At 47.9% G+C, this 26,977-nt stretch overlaps 1 protein-coding gene across 18 annotated transcripts in view; it reads left to right on the top strand.

Moving 5' to 3' along the window:
• The window catches only part of LOC119466381 (serine/threonine-protein kinase WNK1-like), a 420,835-nt gene that overhangs the window by 233,503 nt on the left and 160,355 nt on the right, over window positions 1-26,977 (top strand). For all 18 annotated transcript variants that reach the window (XM_049657238.1, XM_049657241.1, XM_049657234.1 and 15 more), the window contains one exon: window positions 5,671-5,765. In XM_049657238.1, the coding sequence (XP_049513195.1) occupies window positions 5,671-5,765 (95 nt within the window). The remainder of the gene's footprint in view (window positions 1-5,670; window positions 5,766-26,977) is intronic.

Raw genomic sequence — 26,977 nt, 5'->3', positions numbered from 1 at the left:
CCGACGGTTGCGAGCAGGACACAGGCGGCGGCCGAAATTGCTGCGCCGAATTCGCCACAGGCATCTGCGCCGCCTGGGGTAGCTAGATTGTAGTCCGGGGCAGCAGCGCAGACGATGTGCAGGTGACAGCAAAGCAGGGGTCACTCCACTCACGCTGCGTACTCTCAATGCACTCGACAAACACCAAAGTAGTGCAAGGGAGAGAAATTCAGCATACGCATCGCCCACGTAATACGATGTTCAATTCGGCTAGCAAAATTTCGGGCGTCTATTCATAAGCTAAGTTCACGCAAACAAAGCTCGCTTTCTTGAGTCGAACGAGTAATTTCAATTCATGCGAAGCGAACTAATGAAGGAAGCAATGTGCGACCCCTAAACACCACGGTCCACCAGGTTGTGTCGCTCAACGTGCAACAGGCATCTTCGTAAAGCCTTAGGCCTAATGCATCGCTACCCTGACAACAACCGGCATCCAAAAACACCACCTAAAATAGGCACAAGAACAGGCAGCCGTACATACCCTACAAATATATGCAAGGTCTGCCACACTGGGATAGCCACTTTGACTCACATGCTCTGTGACTGTAACGAAAACCTGCAAACTCCGGAACTTTTCCTCCGCGGTGGGCCGCTACCTTGCGCAGCCCCAGCCTTGGCGATCAACTCTGGGCCGTCCAGCAGGTCCGCGAGGCGGCGGCGAGACACCTCGACGTTGCCATGCGGGGAAAACAACATCGGGGATGCCACAGTCCATATATAACGAACAACTGACATAACTGAGCATTTTTTGCAGAACAATTGATTTCATTATAGACGGGTTCCACTGTAGCAGGAGACTCTTGCATTAGTAAGCCATCTGTGTTGCTTTGCAAAAAATAGCGTGGTCGCTAGGCGAGTTTGTGTACTTTGATTTTCTTGAGTGTGCCCTATCTGGCATTTCTCATTGCGTGTGTGTGCTGCTTTGTTTTTCTTACCTAATATTTTTTAGTCAATGTGAATAAATCGACTGCTGTTAGTCAGTGCTCATATTGTGTCTTTTACTTGTGTCCTGTCTGAAAACTGTTTACTAAACAGGAAAATTGCATTGTATACAGTGTAATGCGGACACAGGAGGACAACAGAAATATACACGCAGCTATTGGTCATGTATAAGCCAATTTGGATCTTGAGGGCAACAGGCAAGATGGGAAGAAGCACACTTATGATGTTGCAGTTTGTCATGGAACTTAGCCAGCAGTTGGTGAACATTGGTAATGCAGCTGCCTATTCATACACACCTGTTTGTGCAACGTGTTGCAATCTACATGGCTTAGATGTGAAGGGATTTGTTTCAACCACTGACGAGGGAACTGTCTGGTGCAAGGACTATCACCTTGCGACCCAAGGTAATCAACATCTAGTTGAGCGTTTAAGGATGATGTGTGAGCTGCGTGTCCCAGAGGGCATTTCCTTTTCTTGCTTGATTGATGTTCAGCAACACTGATTGAATAAACCGCCTTTGATGGCCAGGAGATTAGATACCCAGGTTGGGGTTGTGCATATTTATCAACCACCTGCAGCAAACTATCGGTCTTTAGTGGCACAGTGTTATCCCTGTTGTCTTGCCTGCTATATTTGTGCGGCACTACATATTGGGCCAACTGGTTTGTTGTGGCTACAAGTTGCAGAACCAATACTTTAAAGAAGCTGTGTAAACATATATGATGCTTTTCTTGTGCATGTAGCACATTTTAAAAGCTTTATTGAATTGGTACAAGTAGTCTAATGCTAAAAATAATCCATACGATTCAGACAAGGGTCTCGCAGTTGTACGTGGTGTTGGGACACTACAGGAATAAATGAGGTGCACTAAGGTCCTCATCCCTTTAGTTGTGTGCAGTAAACACGGTCACAGTTAACTAGTGGTTTTTTCATCTTTTGCGGGGATTGTGTAACACATGGAGCACTCTGTCTTCACACTACACAAACTTCAGCTGGATCTACATTCACATAATTGAAGGAAGTGCAGAGGCAGCAGACTATTTTAGAACATTTGTGGTTTAGTGGTCTTGAAATGGTCTAATCAACCTAAGATTGAGGTTAGATAGCAGTGTGGCTCAATGCACTCTTATGTACTACAGTTTTTTGCCTTCCTCAACAAAGTGAGTCACCTGTTCTTAGTAGAAAATCCTAAAATATCTGTGACATCGCTCAGGGCCTGTTCAGTGGTATCCTGCCAAATTCCTAGCTGTTCTATACAGAGGCTTTCTTCAACTTGTAAAATTGCGTTAGTCAGTTTGCAAGTCAAGGAGTTAGATCAAAAATATTTGTAAAGCAAGAATGGTTGCTTGATAGGCTAGCGGGTTCATTGCAACTTAGGTATATAAGGAAGGGACGACGATAGAGAAAAGAGTACTGTTTTTGCTCTGTCTCTATCATGGTCCCTTCCATATTTTTTCAAGCTGTTACATAAGCGGTAAATCAAGGTCTCAACAAAAAAGCCATGCAATTCTTTTTTTTTTTTTGTACAGAATGGCTGGCTAAATTAGTGAAGGAGCACCCTTGAATAAGACTGCTATGGAAATTTTGTCAATAATTGCATGATTAGCAGTACATGTGCAGCAATTATTTATACCTGCAAGAGCAATGTTGACTGAAGGACAGGTCCCATCATTTGAGCGAGTGAATGATTGCAAAGTGCTCGTGCGGTCTTTGATGTTTTGGATCCGCCAAGGCATCTAGGATGAAATGCCCGTGCAGGAAGCTTTGACGCCTTGTGTGTTGACATGGCATGGCCTGGTGTAAACTGCACGATGCTAATGTGCTGGCCACCTTGCTTTTGTAGATTGTGGTGCCTGTAAGCAGCTCGCAAAGTGCCCTTTGGAAGCAGTCTTCAACATAGTGCTAAGCCTGTAGTTTTAATTGTGGCATATGCATATGCGAAGGCTTGAAAGCACCTTAGCCTGCCTGCAGTGTACTAATGCATGCAAATGATGCAACGCAGTGGTATGAAAGCGATGGTGCTCTGCTGCTGAGCTCGCGTGTCCAGCCACAGCATTCTTATGGCCTCTCTGTTGCTCTGATTTCCATCAATCGCTGAGCTTACTAATAAGCCAGGAGCAGTGTCTGGCATGTTGCCTTCTTTGCTGCAGTGTGCTTGAAACACGAATCTTTGAATATATAAGCAAACTTTAGGAACCCCCTGCATATTCCAGTGCATTGTGCTGCTCTGGGCCAACACCTGCAGGCTGTACACCCTGGAACATTTTGCTTGTCTTGGACTATTGTGCTGCAGTGATGAGGTTTTTGTTTACAAAGCTATCGTTGTGCTATCACCAAGTGGCAGGAAGCATGTACTGCCCTTTGAAACACACTGCTAGGTATGCACCAGCTGGAAGAGCACGTGCAAGCCACTCGGTCATCATCCAGCACTTCTCAAAAAAGAGCTTTGTCCCCTCCAAATTCAAAAAACCCAGCCAAACGCACCACGAGCTAGTGAAAATTGCTTTTATTATGGAAGAATGAGCAGTAGGTGGCTGCAGAGCACGCCACAAGTCGGACAGCTTGCTCTGATTCTTGAAGGCAGCAAGAATTGTCGAGTGGGCTGAGACGCTGCTTATTTTAGAAGGTCGTTTTACAGCGCATGTCTGTCTGCTCTCAAATCCTGCACACGGTTGTGCATAAGTGGCCACTGAGGTAAGGCAAAACTACAGGAGAGAAGCTCACTGTGTGATAGATGCTTGGTTGTACATGCAATAATTGAGTTACAACAAACATTTCTTGAATCATGACACCTAACACTTGGGCACAATGGGTAGTAGGTTTATTTCCTAGCAGCCACATTCCAATGGGAGTAGACGCCTGCTAAAACTGCACACTGCCACTATTACTAGAGTGCAGGTTGAGCCCTGTCAGTCAACACGATCACCTTGTATGGAGCAACTACTGCATCCACATTGATTACCAGCGTGAGTTGCAGCTCACGCAAATAGTGTGGCAATACTATATTTATTTGAATCTAAGTGCTCCTTCTTCATGACTTTCAAACTGATGGAGATGCGAAGGAAGCAAAAACACAAGAGATGAACATGAGTGCATGACCTTATATTGAGGTACCTGCTTCTCACGATATCAAGTAGGTTGGGGGGGGTCAATTTTTGTCGTGGCCGTGATGTTCTGTATAAAATCCTAGAAGTGAGATAAGAATGAGTTGCTGCAGGTGCAAGGGAAAGTGTGCAAGGGTGAGGGATGGTTGCTTGATTGCTCTATGTTTGAGCTATCAAACACTAAAGTAACATGAGCGCTCGACTTCTCAAGCTCGGCCATGACGGTGCATGTCATCTGTTCTTGTGGCGGAGCACATATGCAGCCTAGCGCCGTATTTTGGAGGTAATCTACTGCAAGTGCAAAGTCTAAGGGCGAGTCGGGATGGCTGGTTCCTTCTCGTGCACCTAGGGTTGCAGGTCACGTAATCTAAGTTTCATAGATGTGGTGAAGTGAGTGGTAGCACGAAGCGTTCGCTCCCCACTGTCAGTGTTCATCTCACCAGTGGTGTGACATTGAGTGCTCGTAGTCATCCAGTGAGATCTGTTCATTTAGTCTGTGCGTGTCACCAACCCATGTTAGTAAAATTTGCAAATTTGGGCTTCTTTTACTGTTTTATGAATGTTGCGTCAAGTTTTACAGAAAATAATTCTGTTCGCAAAATAGTTTCCTTGTCGCTCTCCAAACCTTCCATTAGAAGATGGTGAAAGGACGCTGGAGAGGTACTTGCTTCAGAACAATTCCTAAAGCAGGCAAAATCAGCAGCAGCAATATCGCTGAAAAGGTAACTGTGATCTAAAAACGAGACGTTGTTTGTCGGTGTTTGTCGTTGCAACTTTGGTGCTGCTTGTGTGATGCATCAAAAGGTAAGTCATCGTTAATAAAGTGTGTGTGTGTCCCACAAAGGGCGTGTGTGCAGGGCAAGGTAAAAAAAAGAACTGTGTACTATGCTTCCCCCTCTGAATTATTTTCACAAGATTTTTATGAAATTTCAAGCTCACAAATTGTCAGGGATGCAAATTGACCATTCCAATTGCCAAGGCGCACTTGTGGGAGGACCCCCATAGGGATAGAGATGGTTTCCCACATTGTTTCCCTGCCGTAGCCACTATTTCAAAGAAGCACAAGTGTGACCTGATTGGCCTCCATCTCATTTTATGAGTGCATTTAACTCATTTGCGTCTACAGCCAGCATTGCAGTAACGTTTAATTTAATGCTGTATCCCAAGTACTCCATGCACTATTTTTACAACAGGACTAATTAACATTTGAGGTTGTGACCAGCAAGACCTTTTCTAGTGCTCAACATAGAATTTTTTTACACACTCAAATATGAAATTAGGCCTTTGTAAGTCGCAGACATGATTTCTGGTAATGCTGAAGCCAACTAGTTGTATGGATTTGATGAGTATTGTGAAAGGTGTGTATGCCTATGTATGTACCAATTTTCAAAGCCCGAGGGGTGTCAAAAAATCTTGATTTTGTTGATAGACTGTATTTAGCCAGCTGGAACATTTGTGGAAATTTGTTACTTGTTTTGGTGGGAAACCTTTGTAGTGGCAGTGCGGAGCCAGACCAGTAGCATGAGCCTAAATTCCATTCATGTTTCTCTGTATTAACACATATGCATTGATGATTGGCCTGCAGGATGAGCCTTTGGCCCATGACACGGAAACCATGCAGCCCTTCTGTCAACCCACGGTCATTTCATCTCAGCTCTATGATGACCTGCGTGGCGACAGGTAGGGGCACTTGACAATGCGCTATGTAGGATTAGCTCGTTTTGCACTTGCTTTTTAAATGGGAATTGGTCTTGTCTGTGCACTGAGATGGTGATCTTGCATTTCCTGTCAACCTTGATCCCCTTGATAAACTTAAGGAAAAAATTTGTGTGCCAAGATTCTTCAGAGCTTATGCACTTGGGGTGACTCATAAGAGATGGAAAATTTTTGGACTATTCAAGAACGGTATTTATGCTTCAAATTAAAACGATTGTTCAGTCTTTTAGGTTAAAGATTTCTATTAAACTTCTCAGTTAAATTTACGAGGGAGCCTTCTATGCTCATATTTACTTAATCCAACAATCTTGGCACAGAGAAAGGCTTAGTGTATACAGTGAAATCTCGATGATACGAATCTCACGGGGTCACGAAAAATATTCGTATTTGCCGAAATTCGTATCATCGAAACACAATTAAAACTAGCTAAATTAAAGAGTCGGAGGTAAACTCACTCAGGCACACGCACATAAAAAGCATTTGCAGTATAGATCACTTATAACGTAACTGTTTATAGCGCAGAACTGGCTACAACGTGGCCTTTTCCGACTCCCGTTTACTCTCCCATAGAACTCTATGTATGCGCATACCGCTTACAGTGCAGCCGAGTGAGACGAAATACCGGTTATAATGCGGCTTCTGCTGGAAAATCTCGCCGACAAGGGCGGTAGCGAGCACACCTCTCAACGAGGTGCACCCACCGACCGGAGAGGAGATCAACGAAGGCGATACGGAGGATAAGCATGAGACGTGTAGCATGAGTCCAAGGGCGATAAAACCCTCACCGCGCGCCGTATGTGTGAGTGAAAGCACGCCTTTCGCGCGGGGGACGCGCGCCTTCACGCACGGAGAGCGAACGCGACTTCCGTCATGGCCGGGCGCGCCAGTCGAGCCTGACCCTGCTTCCGTCGTGCGAAAGGCCTGGGGGGGGGGGCGCTGTGCTGCGGGGCACCAGATGCGTATCTTGCAACCGTGCGCAAGGGCAACTGGCGACGAAATCTCCTACCGAAAGGAGCAAAGCAGGAAGGCAGCGCAGGAGGGAGGGAAGGAGGGAGGGGGCGGCTTCTACTCTGCCAACAAATGCGTTCTTGTACTTTGCGCCTGTGCCGGCTCTCGGGGTTGTCGCGTGCACCGTATCTTGAAAGCGATCTCCACACGGCTCTGACCTTTGTATGTGCTGTGCTTACGCCCCTCAGTTTCCGTTTAAGCGATAGACCGCACGAACCTTCGCTCGCTGCGCCGGCCGCGCACAAAAGCAAGAAAAGCGCCACCGCGTCAAACTCTTTCGCGCCCAGTCGCGGCCTCCGCACTGTCCGGCGCCGCATCCGCGCCTCCGCACTAAAAGAGAAAGGGAGAAAGCCCGTGACTGCTCGCTGTTCTCTTGAGGCTCAGCCGGGACTACAGAAAAATTCATATCATCCGGAAATTCGTATTAGCCGTGGTCGTATCATCGAGATTCCACTGTAGTAAGCACATTCAGGAGTGGATACACTTGTGTGTTTTGTGCAGCACAACTGCAGTTTTGCTAAAATGTCCACCAACACTTGCTAGTTGGTTTGGCATGATTGCATATCTTATACAGCACATAAGAACAATGGATGAAGGACAACACAGGACAAGGGCATGGGTTTCGATTGAAGAACGACAGGACAATGCATTGCTCTTCAAAACACTGTTCTGATTGTGATATAAGGAAGAGCTTCGCCATGGTCAGTTGAGGGGGCTACCCGAGCAAAGAAAAGCCAAAGGAACGAACTGGTCGCGTCCGAGGTTTGTGGCGAGACCCTCGTCCAGCCACGTGATCCTTTATTATATTTTAATAATACTGTCAACCCTAAATTGAGGGTCATAACAGAGCGGACAAAACAGTCACGTACAGTCGAAACCACTTATAACAATCCCAGATACATCGATCTATCAGTTATAACGACCACATGTCAGTGCATTTACGATTTTCCAACCCTTCTTATGGAAACTCGAAGCAGTAATTTTTACGTCATGCGATGCATGCTCTAGCTTTTTTCTCAAAAAGTATAAGTTTTGATAAGGTGGCCACACAAGATGTTATAGTGACACGCGTTCGTTAATAGATGTCCGCGACTGCTATACGAGTATACATAGTTTTCGTTTCACAGATATGTGTATATGTAGATTTTGAATAATTTATTTCTGTATTTCATTTCCTACTCCAATCATCCAAATTTTGCAAACATTTGTTGATTTTCAACTGGTTAGTAAGCGTAGTACATATTAAACAGTCATCAGCAAGAAGCTTAAGCTGAACGTTTTCTTCTGCCAGGCTGCTGATGTTATTAACCCTTTATTGACAAGTGTTGCCTAAAGGCAACATACCAAAAAATTTTTTTTCTTGCCGAGTTTTAGTATTGAGTACGAAGTAAAATTGCTTCGGCCAACACTGAATGGCAGGCAGCAAGCATCATTTGTTGGTTTAGAGCAGGAACACTGGACAATGAAGACACGTGACTCACTGTCTTTTGAAAGCAAGGTCAGAAGAGACAGGCCGATGCAAGATATCCAGCTTCAGTGGTGCCACACATGTAATTTAAAGCAAATTAAATGTACACCTTTAGTTCATATATGATGAGAGCTGTTTATACAAATTGAAAATTTAGGTGGCTAGGGTGAAGCCCACTTCCAATTCCCTGCGTGGGGTTTTCGCCCTATTGATAAAAAAATTTCCATAAAATTTTTTTCTATCTGTTGATTATGCATATTCTTGATGTGTTTTGCACATTTAGATAGAAAATAAACGTTTTTTTTTTTTCTGGGTATTTTATATGTCTCGTCCTTAAAAGGGTTAGTAAAGAGTAGAAATAATAGTGGCCCCAATATTGAGCCCTGAAGCAATCTTGAAAATATGGCTGGTGGACTTGATGCATAACTGTCTAATTTGACTACCTGCATACGATTCGGCATGTGTGCTTTAATCCAATTCAATATACATTCATGGATCTCTGTCTTGCATAACTTGGAAGATTATTCGCTATCTAAAGCAGTGATGTCACGGTGGCGTACGATGTGGCCAGACGAAACTGCTGGCACAAGGAGACGTGAAACCGAAACTGATGCACCATCACACAACACATAACTCGGTCTTCCCACTGATGGCCGACTGCTCCTTTTCACCACTTCCTCAGATAAAAAGAAACATTTCTTGGCCCAGCATTGCTCTTTCCACCATTTCACCCGTATGGGGCAATACAGAGTGGACATTAACTGCTTCGCTACCCTGGGGAAATAGGTGTTTTTAGGGCGAAGCTCCTTATAGCGGCACCCGTTCTTCCCCGTCGTCGTAGTAGTAGTGTGTAACCAGTAGTGTGTAACCAGTCTGAGAAAAATGAGAAAAAAATTGCGAAGTTGTGTCCGTAGCGCGGAATCGAACCAGGGACCCCTCGCTTCCGAGCGCGCGGCGTTAGCCCACTACGCCACGAAGCGGACATGGACACACGCACCACGATGGCAATAAATACCCAACATTAACGAAAGGCCGCGTTTCTAGTGCGTTTCTAACGCGTTTGTGCTAGCGCGTTACGGCCCGTGTAAGAAGCTGGTGTAAGACGCTGTGGCCTCTCCGCCTTACCTTCAACGCGTTTCGAACGCGCTTCCCAAAGCGGTGGCAAGTCAAGTTCAAGTCGAGGAGCGTTTATGAATACGGGGGGTATACTCTCTCAGCAGTCATGTGATGGCGTCGGCAAATGCGGTGCACGTTCCGGCATGTGTAAATGGCTGCGTAAGACGCTGTGGCCGCTCCCCCTTACTAGAGAGTACTGCACGTTTCTAACGCGTTTGTGCTAGCGTCCCCTTAAGCGGGAGATCCGATGATTCCTCTCCGGAGCTTCGCCCACTCATCATCATTCACCCCGTGGATATGCTGTGATTTTTTTTGTAGGTTATGCCAGATTTTTAATTTTTTTTCTGGAGGAGCTACTTCACTCAATATTTTATGTAATGCATAAACAAAAAGCAGAATGAATGTACTTTTCATTCATAAAAGCTTTATTTATGAGATATATGTCCTAAAAAAAAGACAAATTGCGAGAATCAAGATTGTGAGATAAAATTGAACAAAGTTTGTAAAGACACGCTTGTATCTACTAAGGAAAAAATGTAACGTGAATTATCAGATATACAAAACGTATTACCGTTTAATAGGCACTATCTCCGAAAAAATCTAAATTTTTATTGAACAGGTTTTCCACAACAAAATATGACTGCAAGCACTACAGTTGGGCATGCTATGCGGCAAGGCAGTCCCTCAGTGCAAAACATCGCGGAATGTTGCATGTCTTGCAGTAAACTTTTGTTTCCTGCTCGGCTTTCCTGTTGGTGTAGCATTTGTTGCAGTCTCGATAAGTCTCCATCTTGGCAGGCTCTCAAGCACTCCAAACTCTCAGAGTCAAAGTTCGACAAAAAGGCAGCATCCTCAGACTCGCTGTTGCTCAATTCATCGATAAGATCAGTCGCAGGCGCAGCGGAATCGCAACATCTGTGATCTTTCGAAGCGCACGCGTGACGCTTTCGGGGGCAGACATTTTTGCTTTCTACAGTGACAATCACGAAACTTCGGACTACGTTCAAAAATCACTGCCAAGCAGGAAAAAAGTGAACTGTTTAAGAAACAAACATAGAGTTCTCCTCCTTCACATCCGATGGTGCAGTGGGACCGTGAGCGGTGCGTAGGGTCTCGAAAGAGGCTTTTCAAACCATCGATAGTGGGCTAACAATGCCCAATGGGTGCAGTAGGGCAAGAGTTAAAGCGTCGTAAACCGAACATGACCCACGATCATCGTGTTGACCTTACATTCTACTTTTTCACTTCCATTCATCGTCCTGTAAATTGTTTGGCCTTCATGTTATAGCACATCACAGCTTCTCCTCCCTCCCTTCCCCCACCCTCCTTTAAAAATATTAGGGGTGTGCAAATAGCGAATAGTAAACTTTGAATCATGTATCGAATCGAATGAAGAAAAATATGCCAAATAACGCGAAATTTTTCACTAAATTTATTGTTTCAAATTTCTCGACAATTAAGTACGGTACTGCACATTCTAGAAAGTCGCCTATTATTGCATACCAAGAATGTAGAAAGCTATCAGTAACTTAGTCTTATAGAAATCATGATGTACAGTACAGTCCACTCTTATTAAAGGGACAGTTAAGGCAAATACTAGGTTGACGTAGATTGTTTAAATGCCATTCCAGAAACCTGACAGTGCTTGTTTCTGCCAAGAAAAGACTGTAGTTTACAAGAAAATTGTGTCTGAAGGCTCCGCATACCTTTAGCGCAATTCAAAGTCACAACGCCCCCGTGCGGGGAATTAAGACGTTGCATGTGCCATCGCCGGCCTTTACTGCCGTTGATGTGTAAACGGCGACCTACAGACAATGCTATGGTTTTCTGCACAAAATGCAAAGGTGCTGCAATGGAGAAACCGAGCGAAGACAGAGCGTTGTATTCGCCGCTGTAGCTGCTCTTGGTGAAGGGGTGTGGACCGTTCGGGAATCCCACATCACATATATGGGGAATTCTCTACTACTTGCAGTTTGTGTGTGTTTTGTGAGCCAGCAAAATGAATGCAGTACTACGCAATAATGAAACTACTGAAACGTGAAAGTGCGGGTGGCCCCGCAGGGGCGTCTGCGCAAGTAGGCATTTGGTGTGTTGCGACACCACGGACCCGAGCACATGGGCGTTGGACCCTCCCGCGTCTAACCGTGCGCGGCTTAACCGTGTCCGGGGAAAAGGGGATCCTGGAGGTTGAGCCGAAGCCGGGTGTTTGGACCTTTATGGCCCCCTGGCGGAGGCAACACCTTTTTGGCCTCGGCTTCACGTAGACGGCACCCCCGGACTGACCCACCCGGGGGAAATCGGTAGTTGCGTTTTCCTATCCTTCTCTTCAATCTTTGTCTTTTTCTCTCACTTTCAATCTTTCCTGTTTCCTTCTCACTTCTTATATTCTGATTTTCCAGGCAGCTAGGGTTAACCTTGTGTGAGATAGCCAACCTTGGTTATATCATATTTGGTTATAGTAGTTGTGTACAGCTGGCATTGGCAGGTCTTGTTCATAACAACCCTGTCGCGTCCCCTTGTTGGGCTCTGCGGTGGGTGGCTGGCACCGCTGCCAAAGTCACGCTTCTAATTTGTGTGGCTTCCTTATACCCAAAACTTCCTGATCGCCCTCTCTTAAAAAGAGGGCGCACCGATGAATCCTTCAACTTCTTCACAAAGGCCACCGAAATTTTTCCACATTTCCACGTGATTCACTGTGCAAACACCGACAAAAAAGCGACAAACATTTCACCCTTCTTGGTGTCAAAATGTCTCACGGAGGTCATTGGAAGTGGCTACAGAGCCACGAAGATGGCAAGTGGTGACCTTCTCATTGAGGTAGAAGACAAAATGCAGTACGAGAAACTAACAAACCTGGTGGCATTTCGCGATAAAACCATATCTGTCAGTGCACACCGAACAATGAACACCGTCAAGGGTGTGGTTTCAGACGACGACCTCATGGATTTGACTGATGAAGAACTCCTGAATGGATGGAAAGAAGAAACGTTATAATGTAAACACATAAAGATCAGGCGCGACAACAAAGAACTACCAACCAAACACATAGTACTTACTTTTGGCTCTAGCACACTCCCAGATGCAATAGAAACAGGCTACCTTAAACTGCGTGTAAGACCTTACATTCCAAATCCACGACGCTGCTACAAGTGCCAGAGGCTTGGCCATCCCTCTCAAAGATGCCGAGGACAACTAACTTGTGCGAAATGCGCCACAAAAGATCACTCTGCTGATGAATGTACTGCTGAGGCCCATTGCGCAAACTGCGATGCCAGCCACCCTGCATATTCCAGATCTTGCGCAGCCTGGAAGAAAGAAAAAGAGAAAATTACGATCAAAGTCAAAGAGAATATCAGTTTCCGGGAAGCACGACCACGTCTTTCGCCTTCATTTCACGACAGCGTCTTTCGCCCCTGTTGCACCACTTCGGCAAAACTTCTTTTGCCGAAGTGGTGCAACAGGGGGCAGCATCACGACGGACCCCGGCAGTCGCCCAAGGCTCGCACAGCGTACTGAGGCGACTGCCACCCGCCCCGATGGTCGGAGCAGCTAAGGCTGCCCTGCCCTTCTCGAAATCGGCCACACCAGAGGCCTCCACTAGCGCTGGCAGCAGCCATCGCAGCTCAGAGGCTAAGGAGGACCCATCGGCCTCCGGGCTGGTGAGGCCAGAGCCTTCATCCCTCGAGGCGAAGGCTACACGATGTACACATTGCTCGTTAGAGCAAGTGTCCAGCGCCTCGCAAGAGGCTATGGACACTACTCCAAGCAAGGTGGTGCAGCCAGCACCTAAAGAGCGGCCATATTCTTTGGACCGCTCTAGAAAAGACAAAACCAAAATTACAGGGCCGCAAATGGCTCTGTAGGCTAAAACACGTTCTTTTTCGTACACACAGCACCAATTTAACTTCTCTATGGACACGCAAATTATGCAGTGGAACGTCAGAGGCCTTCTTAGGAAGCTCGACGATATCCAAGAACTTCTTTACCAACACAATCCAAAAGTGCTGTGTGTACTGGAAACGCACTTAAAATCAAAACATACAACCTTTCTCCGACAGTATGTTACGTTTCGTAAAGATCGCGATGATGCTCTCGCATCATCAGGCGGTGTTGCCATTGTAATTAAAAAAAGCATAGCATGTCAACGTTTGCAGCTACAAACGCCCCTTGAAGCAGTGGCAGTTTGACTTGTCCTTCTAAATAAACTCATCACCATTTGCTCGCTTTACATAGCCCAACATTACCACTTTCACAAACATGAATTTAAGTCCTTTATAGACGAATTGCCAGAACCTTATCTTGTTCGTGGCGATTTCAATGCGCACAGCAGTCTGTAGGGCGACTCTCGTATCGATGTGCAAGGTCGTCTTGTTGAACAATTTCTTTTCTCGTCTGGTGCGTGTCTCCTGAATAAAAAGGAACCTACATTTTACTGTATCGCAAGCAGAACCTTTTCTTCGATTGATCTTAGCACAGCTTCCCCGACCCTATTATCTGAACTTCAATGGGAAGTTACAAAAAACCCTTACGGGAGCGACCATTTCCCAATACTGCTGAGAGCAACAAGACAATACCAATCTCCACCACACGCTCCCCGTGGAAGGTCGATCCAGCGAACTGGGAGAAATTCCAGACACTTACCAGTACGATCTCGTGGGCTGACATGTCTGTGCTCGGAGTTGACGTTGCCGTCGAGTATTTTACCAACTTCATAATTGATGCAGCATCTAAGTGTATTCCCCAAACAAGTGGACTTTCTAGCAAACACCGTGTTCCGTGGTGGAATGAGCAATGCCGAAACGCGTGTAGGCAGCAGAACAAAGCATGGAGACAGCTTCGCGATTCCCCCACTGCTGAAAACCTTGTCAATTTCAAGAAGATCAAGTCCCAAGGTAGGAGAACGCGCAGACAAGCCAGGAGAGACAGCTGGCAAAAATACTTATCAAGCATAAATTCGTACACGGAAGAGGCCAAGGTTTGGAACAGGGTCAATAGAGTAAGAGGACGACAAACACATCCGCCTCCCCTGATACACACGCAGGGAGACAGCCTGGAGGACCAAGCAAACCATCTGGGTGCACATTTTGAACATGTGTCCAGTTCATCACATTATTCTCCAGCATTTAAAAGATACAAATCAGCAATAGAAAAACAAAAACTAGACCGAAAGATCACCGGGAATGACCCATATAACCTACCTTTCTCTCTAGCAGAGCTGCATGCTTCACTGACGTGTTGCAACCAATCTGCCCCAGGCTCTGACTGCATACTATACGAAATGTTAAAGAACCTGCTTTCTGAAACGAAGAAAACCCTTCTTTGTCTCTATAACTCTATCTGGACCTCTGGTGAGATCCCCTCTGCCTGGAAAGAGGCCATAGTGATCCCTATCCTGAAGCAGGGCAAGGATCCATCGTCCGTATCGAGTTACCGGCCCATAGCTCTAACAAGCTGCCTCTGCAAAGCTTTCGAGAAAATGATGAACCGCCGTCTGATACATTTCCTAGAATCGAACAAGCTGCTTGACCCATACCAGTGCGGTTTTCGCGAGGGTCGATCCATCATTGACCATTTAAAACGTATTGAGGCACAGATACGTGAAGCTTTTGTTCACAAACAATTCTTTTTATCTGTATTCCTAGACATGGAAAAGGCCTGCGACACCACATGGCATTTTGGAATACTGAGAGATCTCTCCCACTTTGGTGTTACGTGGTAATATGTTAAATCTCATTGAAAGTTATCTGGTGAATCGCACATTCCGTGTTCGAGTTGGCAATGCTTTATCACGACCTTTTGTGCAGGAAACCGGAGTGCCACAGGGTGGGGTGCTCAGTTGCACTCTCTTCATTATAAAAATGAATTACTTGCGTCTATGCATCCCACGCAACATGTTTTATTCAACGTACGTCGATGATGTACAGATTGGATTTAAATCATGCAACCTTGCAATCTGTGAGCGGCAGGTTCAACTTGGTCTGAACAAGGTGGCTAAATGGGCAGACGAGAATGGGTTCTGCCTAAATCCACAAAAGAGCACCTGCATCCTTTTTTCTAGAAAGAGAGGACTGTACCCCGACCCCGAAGAAAGAAACTGAACGGTAGCATGCAGAAGCCCATGCAATGCATGTGCAATTTCGCGAATATGTGGTGGTGGTCCAGGGTTGCCGCCATTTCAGCTTCCTGGTTGGCTGAAGGAATGTGCTGTGAGGAACGCTAAGGAAGGGCCGTTTTGTAAATGGGAATTTAAAGTTGTGTGACGTTGCACTGGGTCGCCATTGCAGAAATTTTCTGCCATAATTTGTGCTGCGACGAGCCGTGCGAATAATGCTAATGAGTGGCCATATGCAATGGCAATGTCAACAGCGGCTTTTTAATTTATAAAGAAAAATGTATGCGAGGTGGCGCCTGAAAGCTTCCTCACAGCGTGCGAGTAAGCAGTGAAAGCGCCGAGAGATGGCAGCACCGGCGCTTGCATCGCGCAAGCGGATGCCTGTGGCGCGCACAATGCTATCGATGATATTCAGTCGGTTCTCAGCCAGATGTGTCAGGCTAAGTCACTTGACTTTCACGAGATAGCGATAACACGGCCCTAGAACGTGCACTCATCCCCACTGGTAGGTCGAGTATGCTGTCTCAAGGTAGAAAACAAGCACATTGACGCCTGTATACGATAACTCATTAATTTCTCAAGCCCACGCATCCTGGCTAAAGGGAAAATGCGACATCCACCCAAAAGCAGCAATTGCTACTGGCTTGCACGCAGCAGACGATGGAAGCGAAAATAATTTTTGACGGAATAATCGTGCAGCTTGAGCTAGCTGCTTTATTTTTTACTGAAAAGGAAAACTGTTTTGCTTTATCGTAGACGTTAGGTTCAGTGCCTACATTACAGTTTCTACGGCGAAACGTCAAATTTACGTCACGAAAGCAAATCGAGGCCGTCAGCGCCATTTTGTAAGCATCGCGCCTACGTCTCACCTCGAAGAAAATGGCGGAATGTCCAGAATAGAGCCCCTGAAAACAGCGAAGCCATTCAACCAATTCAGAAGTGACGCCAAATGCATCGTTCGAATTTCAGTGAAATCCATCTCTGCTCGGTGGATCAACGAAGAGTGCTCCGTCGCGGAGCAGGTTGATGCCAATTGACCAGTGCAAAATGCAAACTTGCTCTAGATCAGTGTTGTACACGTTCCTCTACCACAGGAATGAAAGCTCGTTCCTCGTTCCTTCCCAATCTTGACACGAGTTCCTGTTACAAGTTCCTATAATGCGAAAAGAACGCATTCTAATTACATTTCGAACATTGGAACGTGTCGTTGCATTAACGTTGCATTTGATTTATTAAATTAAAAAGTAGTGTTGGATAATCCTGAGGCGAAATAAAGTGAGCAATTTGAAACTCACATCGGACTACGTATATTATACGAATTTGAACATCGCCAGCAGCAGATTCATCATCATGGTTATCATCAGCCCATATTTATGTCCACTGCAGGGCGAAAGCCTCTCCCTGCGATCTCCAATTACCCCTGTGTTGCGCTATAGCTGATTCCAATTTCCACCTGCAAATTTACTAACTTCATCACCCCACCTAGTTTTCTGCCGTCCTCAACTGCGCTTCTCTTCTCTTCGTATCCATCCTGTAACTCTAGTGGTCCACTGGTTATCCAACCTACGCATTACATGGCCTGTCCATGCTCCATTTCTTTCTCTTAATGTCAACTAGAATATCTGCTATGACCATCGTGCAGTAAATTCAGGACTGTAGGTCTCAAGGAAGTGGGAACCATCTATGCATGGGCCTTTGAGCAGAAGACCATGACAGACTGTGATTTCGTTAGCTACGGCAGCATACTTCGTTAAGTGCAATGGCAGCTTCTTCTTCTGAGGCCGAGCATGTTGGCTGTATAGAGAGCTTTGGGCTCTCTCCCTGTCTTGCGGAGTCAATGGCAAAGTTGAAGATGCGTTGTGAACAACTTCCGTTGTTAATAATTCCACCGTGTCCAGAGGAGACGAAACCATGGGTGGTATCCTCGAGAGAGCGTCCGCAGTTGGTAGTAGTTTCCCTGGAACATACTGCATGGTGAACTGAAGAAGTGCGTCGTGTAGAGCTCCGCAGCCGAATCGCCAGCGCTACTGAAGTGGGGCTCGTGCTCGACGCTGTTCCTGGTGCGCCTGGCGAAACCTACGCTGTTTTGTCTTCCTGTCGGCGTCCTTCGTGCCGTCCACAGCCATGCTAGACTTCCTTGTCATAATTGGTGGAGGTTTGCTGGGTCTCCTGTAATCCTGGAATTGCGCAGCCGGATCCTCCCTGCCATCATGACCTCCGCAAGCGCCACGAGCGTACCACCACCTGCTCCCCAGTCCTCCGTATGCCCCGGCACACTCCGTCAGCGGGACCCTTCCATCTTTAGCGGTGCTGATGACCATGATGTTGACGACTGGCTATCATTATACGAACGTGTCAGTCTTAACAACAAATGGGATGACACCACGAAATTGACCACCGTCCCTTTTTACCTTACCGGAATTGCCCACTTGTGGTTTCGCAACCACGAAAGCGAAGTCCCAAGCTGGACTGTGTTCAAGACAAAGTTCAGCGAGGTCTTCGGCCGCCCTGCTGTTCAAAAGCTTCGTGCCGCACAGCGTCTGCAGTCGCACTCTCAGAAGCCTGGTGAGACCTTTACGAGCTACATCGAAGATGTCATCGCTCTCTGCAAACGCGTCGATGCATCCATGACTGAGGGCAATAAAATCAAGCATATACCGAAGGGCATCGACGAGGATGCGTTTCAGATGCTGATTTCAAAGAGCCCCTTGACTGTTGGCCAAGTTATTGAACTCTGCCAAAGCTATGACGAGCTCCGCCGTGAACGCCTCCTCACCCGCCGTCCTGTTCCCCATCAGGAATCATTGTCCGGCTTGACCTCTCCTCTTCACGATTCCAACCTCCTCTCGCAGATCAAGGCTTTCGTCTGGGAAGAAGTTGCTCGCCAGCTCTCCCTTATCTCCCACCCCCCGGAGTCCAGTTCGCCCCTTAGTCCGACCCTACGACACGTCCTAGAAGAACAAGTGTCCGAGGTCATTCCTCTGGAGCGGGTGCCTCAACTCAACGCCCCACTGACCTACGCCGACGCCGTCGCACGACCACGCCCACCGACGTTCCGGGCTCCGCCTCCGATGCCTAGCCCTGTTTTTACTTCCCCGCCACCGCGACCTCCAGTCCATCGAGCAATTAATCCCTGGCGCACAGCGGACAATCGGCCCATCTGCTATTTGTGCGGTATTCCCGGGCACGTTGCACGCCTGTGCCGCCGCCGTCCACTTCATCCACGTGACGACCCATGCACAGCAGCGTACGACCATCCGTTGTCTTACGCTCCAGACCGCGATTTACCTCTTCCCCGCCCTAGCCTTCGCCCAGTTTCTGACCGCCGTTCTCCTTCTCCTCGTCGTCGCTCGCTCTCCCCGATGTGTCGACGTCCCTCTACCGCTGACACGGAAAACTAAGTGGCGCAGTTCCCGAGGCAAGAACTGCGTCATCGTCGCAACGCTCAAGCCCTCTTCTTTCGCCGCCCAACGTTATTGATGTCGCCGTTGAAGGTGTCTCTGTGCTTGCCCTCATTGACACAGGTGCCGCCATATCTGTGATTGCCGAAAAACTATGCCGCTCAATACGAAAAGTTACCGAGGCCTTTCTTCGGTCCATTACTCCGCACAGCCACAGCACAGCACGTCCAGCCGGTGGCTGCGTGCACCGCCAGACTTGAAATTCAAGGAGTGCTCTACATCGTCGAGTTCATCGTTCTTCCCCACTGTTCCCACGATATTATTTTAGGTTGGGATTTTCTCTCTCGTCACCAAGCTGTCATTGATTGCTCCCGTGCAGAAGTCGCCTTCTCTTCGCTTGACAGTGCCATATCTGACGACGTTTCGCTTTCCTGCACCAAGTTATCCCTCACTGACGACATCCAGATACCTCCACACGCATCCGTTCTGGCACCTGTATCCTGTTCCATTGCCTCCGACTCTACCGTACTCTTCACACATTCCACTGCTTTCGTTCGTCGCCACATCTCACCACTCCCAACCGCGCTTGCTTGGCCTTCAAGCAGGTGCGACTCACCTTCCTGTCTACAACCACTTCCCATTCCCGATTACGTTGCTTCGCGGTGAATCTGTCGACACTGTGGAGCCTTACGACACCATTACCGCGTTGGAACTTCCTAATGGATCGTCCGAGGTCAACACCCTCTCCGGTTGTCCCGTACCTGCCACATCGCCTGAAGACGTTTTCAGTCACGTCATCGACAACGCCTTAAACCCCAAGCAGTGCCATGACCTCCTCCGTCTCCTCGACAAATTTCGCCCTGCTTTTGACAGCCATAGCACTTCTCTGGGTCGAACGACGACTGTATGCCACCGGATTGACACCGGTGCTCACTCACCGCTACGGCAGCGACCATACCTTGTATCTTCGACAGAACGACGCGTCATTGATGAGCAAGTAGGTGAAATGCTCAAGCGTGGCGTCATTGAACGATCCGACAGTCCATGGGCATCGCCAGTTGTATTAGTTAAAAATAAGGATGGCTCGATCCGCTTTTGCGTGGACTACCGTCGCCTAAACAAAATAACCCGAAAGGATGTTTATCCATTGCCACGGATTGATGACGCCTTAGACTGCTTACAAGGTGCAGAGTTCTTTTCCTCCCTAGATCTACGCTCTGGTTATTGGCAGGTGCCTATGGCTGCTGACGATAAGCCTAAAACAGCTTTCATCACACCAGATGGCTTATACGAATTTCGTGTGATGCCATTCGGCCTTTGCAACGCGCCCGCGACTTTTGAGCGGATGATGGATACTATTCTTCGAGGCCTCAAATGGAACATGTGCTTGTGTTATTTGGACGATGTAGTCGTGTTTGCACCAGATTTTCCTACTCACCTTGATCGCTTGGAGCAGGTTTTACGCTGTCTCAGTGACGCTGGCCTCCAACTCAACCTGAAAAAATGTCACTTTGGGGCACAGAAGCTGACAATTCTCGGACATGTCGTGTCGAAGGACGGCAGTTCTCCCCAATGCCGCAAAGCTCCGTGCTGTTAAAGAATTCCCAAGGCCAACGTCTCGTAAAAGACTTGCGTAGTTTCATTGGCCTCTGCTTGTACTTCCGCCGCTTCATTCGAAATTTCGCTTCGATTATGGCACCGCTGACAGAGCTACTTAAGGGAGATACCAATCTTTCCGCGTGGTCCCCGGCTTGCGACGAGGCCTTCGCAACGCTACGTCGCCTGCTTACAACACCACCAATACTGCGCCATTTTGATCCAACTGCTCCCACGGAAATCCATACGGATGCTAGCGGCGTTGGTCTTGGCACTGTGCTGGCCCAGCGAAAGCCGGCCTACCAAGAATATGTTGTTGCTTACGCGAACCGCACTCTTGCGAAAGCCGAAGCAAATTATTCAGTCACGGAAAAAGAATGTCTAGCGATCATCTGGGCCATTACAAAATTTCGTCCATACCTGTGCGGCCGGTCCTTCGATGTTGTCACCGATCACCACGCACTTTGCTGGTTGTCGTCCCTCAAGGATCCCTGCGGCCGCCTAGCCCGGTGGGCGCTGAGGCTCCAAGAGTACGACATCCGGGTTGTGTACCGCTCAGGCAAGAAGCACGCCGATGCCAATGCTCTTTCGCGCTCGCCTGTCCACACCGACATTGTCAGTGTCTCCGTCCTAGACGACCCACTTCCCCCGTTCGCTTCTGTCGACATGGCTTTGGAGCAGCGCAAGGACTCCTGGATTTCATCTTTGATAGATTACATCTCTGATTCACCTGAACGCCCACCATCCTGAGCACTACGCCGGCAAGCTTCGCACTTCGCCATCCGCGACGGCATCGTCTATCGCCGTAACTACAGTTCCGACGGCCGCAAATGGCTGCTTGTAATACCCTGGCAGCTCCAGCACCGATGTATGCGCCGCTTTCCACGCCGACCTTCAGTGTGCACACGCTGGTCTCTTCAAGACCTACACCAGACTACGTCATAGGTTTTATTGGCGCGGTATGTACACATTTGTGCAAAAGTACATTCGCTCTTGCACAGAATGTCAACGCCGCAAGCCTGTTCCTTGCCGCTCTTCTGGACCAATGCAACCTTTGTGGCCCGTCACGACCCTTGACCAGGTTGGAATAGACCTATACGGGCCTCTTCCATACACAGCTGCTGGCAATCGCTGGGTCATTGTAGCTATAGACCACCTCACGAGGTATGCCGAAACGGCCGCTCTACCAGCTGCGACGGTTCGTGACGTTGCCTCCTTCCTGCTTCAACGCTTCGTTCTACGTCACGACGCTCCCCTCGAACTACTGAGCAACCGCGGCCGCGTCTTTCTCGCCGATGTCCTTCAAGAAGATTCTCACTGAGTGCCACATTATTCATCGCTGTACCACCGCATATCACCCACAAACAAATGGTTTGACAGAACGCTTTAACCGAACTCTTGGCGACATGCTTTCGATGTATGTTGCCTCCAACCACACCAACTGGGACATCATCCTTCCCTATGTCACATACGCCTACAATACGGCACCCCAGGCAACGACGGGCTTTTCTCCCTTCTTTCTTCTATATGGCCGAGAACCGTCATTTCCCATTGGCACTATTCTTCCTTACCGTCCCGACGTATCAGAGGGTACACCGGTTTCCGAGGCCGCCCGGTATGCAGAAGAATGTCGGCAACTAGCTCGCTCCCTTACAACGCAAGAACAAGCGCTACAGAAATTTCGTCATGACGACGGGAGCCCCCACACCCAGTTTTCGCCTGACGCTCTTGTTTGGTTGTGGGTGCCTCCTACTTCGACATCAGGTGTCTCCTCCAAGTTTGTATCCCGATACCATGGACCCTACCGGGTTCTGCAACAAACTTCTCCGGTGAACTACGTCATCGAACCTCTGACGCCCCCTACGGACCTGCGTCGCCGAGGCCGCGAAACTGTCCACGTCGATCGGCTCAAGCCGTATCACGAGCCCTTCGTCCTCACGACGCCTTAGGCCTCCTGTGCGGCTCCGTCTTCAGCGAGGGGGGAAGATGGAAGGAAGAAGAAGTGCGTCGTGTAGAGCTCCGCAGCCGAATCGCCAGCGCTACTGTAGTGGGGCTCGTGCTCGACGCTGTTCCTGGTGCGCCTGGCGAAACCTACGCTGTTGTGTCTTCCTGTCGGCGTCCTTCGTGCCGTCCACAGCCGTGCTAGACTTCCTTGTCATAGTGCATAAGTTTGAGGCGCCGTCTTTGGATACGAGGAGGGAGCAAATCGAGTTCCATTTTGCTCAACAGCGTGACGAGTGTTTGGTGGTTCGTTTCTACTATGAAACTAATCTACACCATCAGCCTATGTCTATATCCACTGCAGGATGAAGGCCTCTCCCTGTGATATCTAATTACCCCTGTCTTGGCTCTAGCTGATTCCAACTTGCGCCTGCAAATTTCCTAACTTCATCACCCCACCTAGTTTTCTGCCGTCCTCGACTGCGCTTCCCTTCTCTTGGTATCCATTCTGTAACTTTAATGATCCACCGGTTATGCATCATACGCATTACATGGCCTGCCCAGCTCCATTGTTTCTGCTTAATGTCAACTAGAATATCGGCTATCCCCGTTTGCTCTCTGATCCACACCGCTCTCATTCGGTCTCTTAATGATAAGCCTAACATTTTTCGTTCCATCGCTCTTTGTGCGGTCCTTAACTTGTTCTCGAGCTTCTTTGTTAACTTTCAAGTTTCTGCCCCATATGTGAGCACCGGTAGAATGCAATGATTGTACACTTTTTTTCAACGACAGTGGTAAGCTCCCAGTCAGGATTTGACAATGCCTGCCGTATGCACTCCAACCCAATTTTATTTTTCTGTAAATTTACTTCTCATGATCGGGGTCCCCTGTGAGTAATTCACCTAGATAAACATACTCCTTCACAGACTCTAGAAGCCCACTGGGGATACTGAATTCTTGTTCCCTTGCCAGGCAATTGAACATTATCTTTGTCTTCCTCATCTTAATCTTCAACTCCACTCTTACACTTTCTCGGTTAAGGTCCTCAATCATTTGTTGTAATTCGTCCCCATTGTTGCTGAATATTATCAGCAGATTATCTGGGCATCGAAAGAACCCAAGAAAACGCTCGTAGCCGAATTTTTTCAGGGAACACCTGACATACTCCAGATATGTCTAATCCAGACAGTCTGGATACTGCGCTTCAGATGTGAAAATAGAAAGTCACTCACATGCACCAAGGACTACAGCTATACAACTACAGGAGGGAGTGTCACGTGACAGTCTTGAAGCCTAGTCATCAAAAAATATAATGGAGAATCCTCACGAAAAAAAACTTTCACCATAGTCATGTGACAGGCAAGCGGTAGTTCTTTGCGCTTCACACGGTCGCCCATCCGCCCTGCATGATGCGTGCCCCTGCGTACGTGCGTGCGTCCGTTGAATACCGTGGAACGTTAACAGAAGGAACGCCGTTCCCTCTGCCGTTCCTTCGTAAACTTAACGAGTTACCATTACAGTTCCACCGACCGTTAACGGAACGGTGCCGTTCGTCTGTTCCTCCCAAAAGGAACTAGTTCCAGGAATGCCGTTCCGTACAACACTGCTCTAGATAGAGCAGTGGAATTCAGATTCTTTGCCACCGGTGCAAGAAAACGTGCTTCAGATCGACCAGTGGAATTCACCATTAGGCACATAAAATCAAGCTACTCTACTGTACTGTGTACTCTTACTTTAGGGATTTCTTACCGAAATAGTATCTGACTACAGTTCAATTCTAGTATATGAAGGTCTGGAAAATACTTTTTATCAATATAATTTCTATTGCATATAATCAAATGCTTTCTTTCCTCTGAAACTAATGAATTAGTGATGTTCCGTTGTACTGAATACTAATGAGGTTCCTTGTTTAATAGTGGGCATATGTGTTGCGGTAATCTTTTTTTTTTTATTATTGCATACAAAGTTTTGCTTGCCAAATTCCAGTTTTTGTCTAAAATACAGAAAGGCTGTCCCAACTTTATGGCAGGTAGGTTATTGTAAGGCCAATCTGTGCGACAAATGGAAGGACCGTGCATCACATGACTCGATCACTGCTCCATGCATAGCCAACGTCGATGGTAAACAACAGGCACCATTAGCTCCATGTCATTGTCAAGTTTTTTGGCCTGATTTACCACCTGTCAAAAGATTCTGAAATTTAGATTGTCACGGGAATTGCAAGTGAGGATTCCTTCCCCCGCCCCCTCATTGATCCGCCTCCTGCGCGAATGCATTTTTTTTTCCCCTTAAAAACTGCCGTTTTGGGGGAAGTTAGACTTTTACAAAGGTGCACCTTGTAGACCATAAAACACAGTAGTCGGTGGCTGCAACAGTCCAGTGGTTATCAGCAAATGACCTGAAAAACAGGCCGAGTAAATCCATCACGGCCTGTTGAAAGGGTGCATAAGAGAGACGTATGAGCTGGAGGAGACCGGCTGGTCTCATGGGTGGAACCTTGTCGTGTTTGGTGTCATGGCAAGTTTTTATGTGGTACTTTACGGTATTGCTAAGTTCTTGCTAATAGTACTTTTTGATCCACAACAAAATACACACATAACCCAGATGTCCGGAACATGCGACATGTAGCATAGCATGTCCGGAACATGCTATGCTACTTGCTCTGGCGATAACCAATGGGTCAACTCGCGAGAGCTCGGGCAATCTCCTTCAGCTTTGGCTTTCGGCAAGTGTGGCTGCGCGTGGTACGACCTCGCGCGAGCACTAGGCACCGCTCGTCAGCTTAGCGTCGGGAAAGGATCAGCACAAAGTACGCGCTCCCCGCATGGGCAAAGGTACCGTGCGAGAGCTCCAGACCTAGTCACAAAGGTGTCGGCGGACGAGAGAAAAGCATGTACGTACCGTGCGCTGATCCCGGAGAGGAGACCCATGCTCAGTAACTAGCCGCCGATGCGGCTGCGTAGTGACGTCAGCGCCCTGCCCTCACCGCAAACCACCGCGTGTGGAACGGCACTGCTGGAACCGGTTGGGAGCGGGTGTGGTTGGCGAGGGGGACGGCAGAACAGGTGAAGCCTGCGCAATGGCGCCGGCACGTCCCTCAATCCCCACATCCTCCTCTCCTTAAATGCCCCCCTACCAGCCTGGCGAAACAGCTAGTAGGGGCTTACGCACCAAAGACAGTTTAATTTAGTCTTTCATGCACAAGCTAAATGCTAGCCACAGCCCAGCAAGTACTCTTAATACCGCGTTCCAACCTACAAAAACACTTTCAGGCACTATAATAATAATTTAAGAATATATATACAAGAATAGTGGTAAAAGAAATATAAAAAATTAATATGCTACGCTCTATAATACAAGAAAATAAACGCTGCGAGAAGGGGGTGAAGAAATATTAACAAAATAGTCGGCCGCTGGCGTGGGACAGTGTCCAAGATGCCAAGGGGAAACGGCGCGTAAACTTCTGTGGCTATGGCAGTGTTCGAAGACGTCGGAGTTTCGAGGCAGGCTTGTCTGCAGGAACGGGCTCAAAGTTGGTCGATCGCGTTGGTAGATCGAAGTTGTTGCTTTCGTGGTGGTAGCGGTCCCGAACTCCAGCCGGATGAGGGCAGGACACTGTCAGGTCAGCTGGCCACACAGCCGGACCCGAGGTGAAAGGGGCAGCCACAACCGTGGCTGTGAGGCGATTGTACGGCGGCGGCGACTGCAGAGAGCCGGGCGCTCAGTCTGACATCAGAGGGTCAGTTACCCCGGCCGCCTTCAGTGTCCACGACTATCCGATGCAGCAGTTGGTGCGACTTCTGGCTGCTTCGAAGAGCAACAGGGACCACACACGCACGCACACACTCCTTGCGGTTTTCTCCTTGGCTGCGCAACACTCCCAAACACCGCAATGCTCATCGCCGTCCACAACGCACCGTGCCATAGAAGGCGCAAAGCGTCCTTCGCTCCCCTCAAGCCGACAAGTCAATGGGACCATTGTCCCCTCCCGCGCCTGATGACCGCACAAATCAACAACCCCCTTCTCGGCAAAGAAAAACAAGGAAAAAGAAAAGAACACTAAAAACAAAAATCTTCTACGTCTACATAGAAGAAAAAAAAACATAATGAATTAAACTATAAGGCTGTACACGCGAAAATTAAACACGTTTTCGAAAATTTAAAAAAACATAAATACACTCAGCATGCGTACTCGGAAAAAAAAAAAGAAAAAAAATACACACTGTTAAAACGCTACATAAACAGCACTTGCAATACGCTGGGCTGGGGCCAGCTTCTTTTCATGCACTGGCCGTAAAGAAGCTAGCCCACGGAGGACGCATTTTACTGAGGGCCTTCAGTTGCGGAAAAGTCCGTGTTGCGGCGCGAAATCACACAGGTGACCGCTTCCTCAGATAGTACCGGTGCGTGGTCTGAATGCGGTCCGTTGCCCTGGGTGTGCCCCGTTACTTGCACCCAATGCCACTGGGCATTGGCGCGAGCTCGTCGGACCGTGACGCGAAAGCCTTCAGGTCGGCGATATGGGCACGGCTGA

This window comes from Dermacentor silvarum, chromosome 10 (genome assembly GCF_013339745.2).
Source record: "Dermacentor silvarum isolate Dsil-2018 chromosome 10, BIME_Dsil_1.4, whole genome shotgun sequence".
NCBI lineage: Eukaryota > Metazoa > Arthropoda > Arachnida > Ixodida > Ixodidae > Dermacentor > Dermacentor silvarum.
The sequence above is the reverse complement of the archived record's forward strand: the minus strand, read 5'-3'. Positions and strand labels throughout refer to the sequence as shown.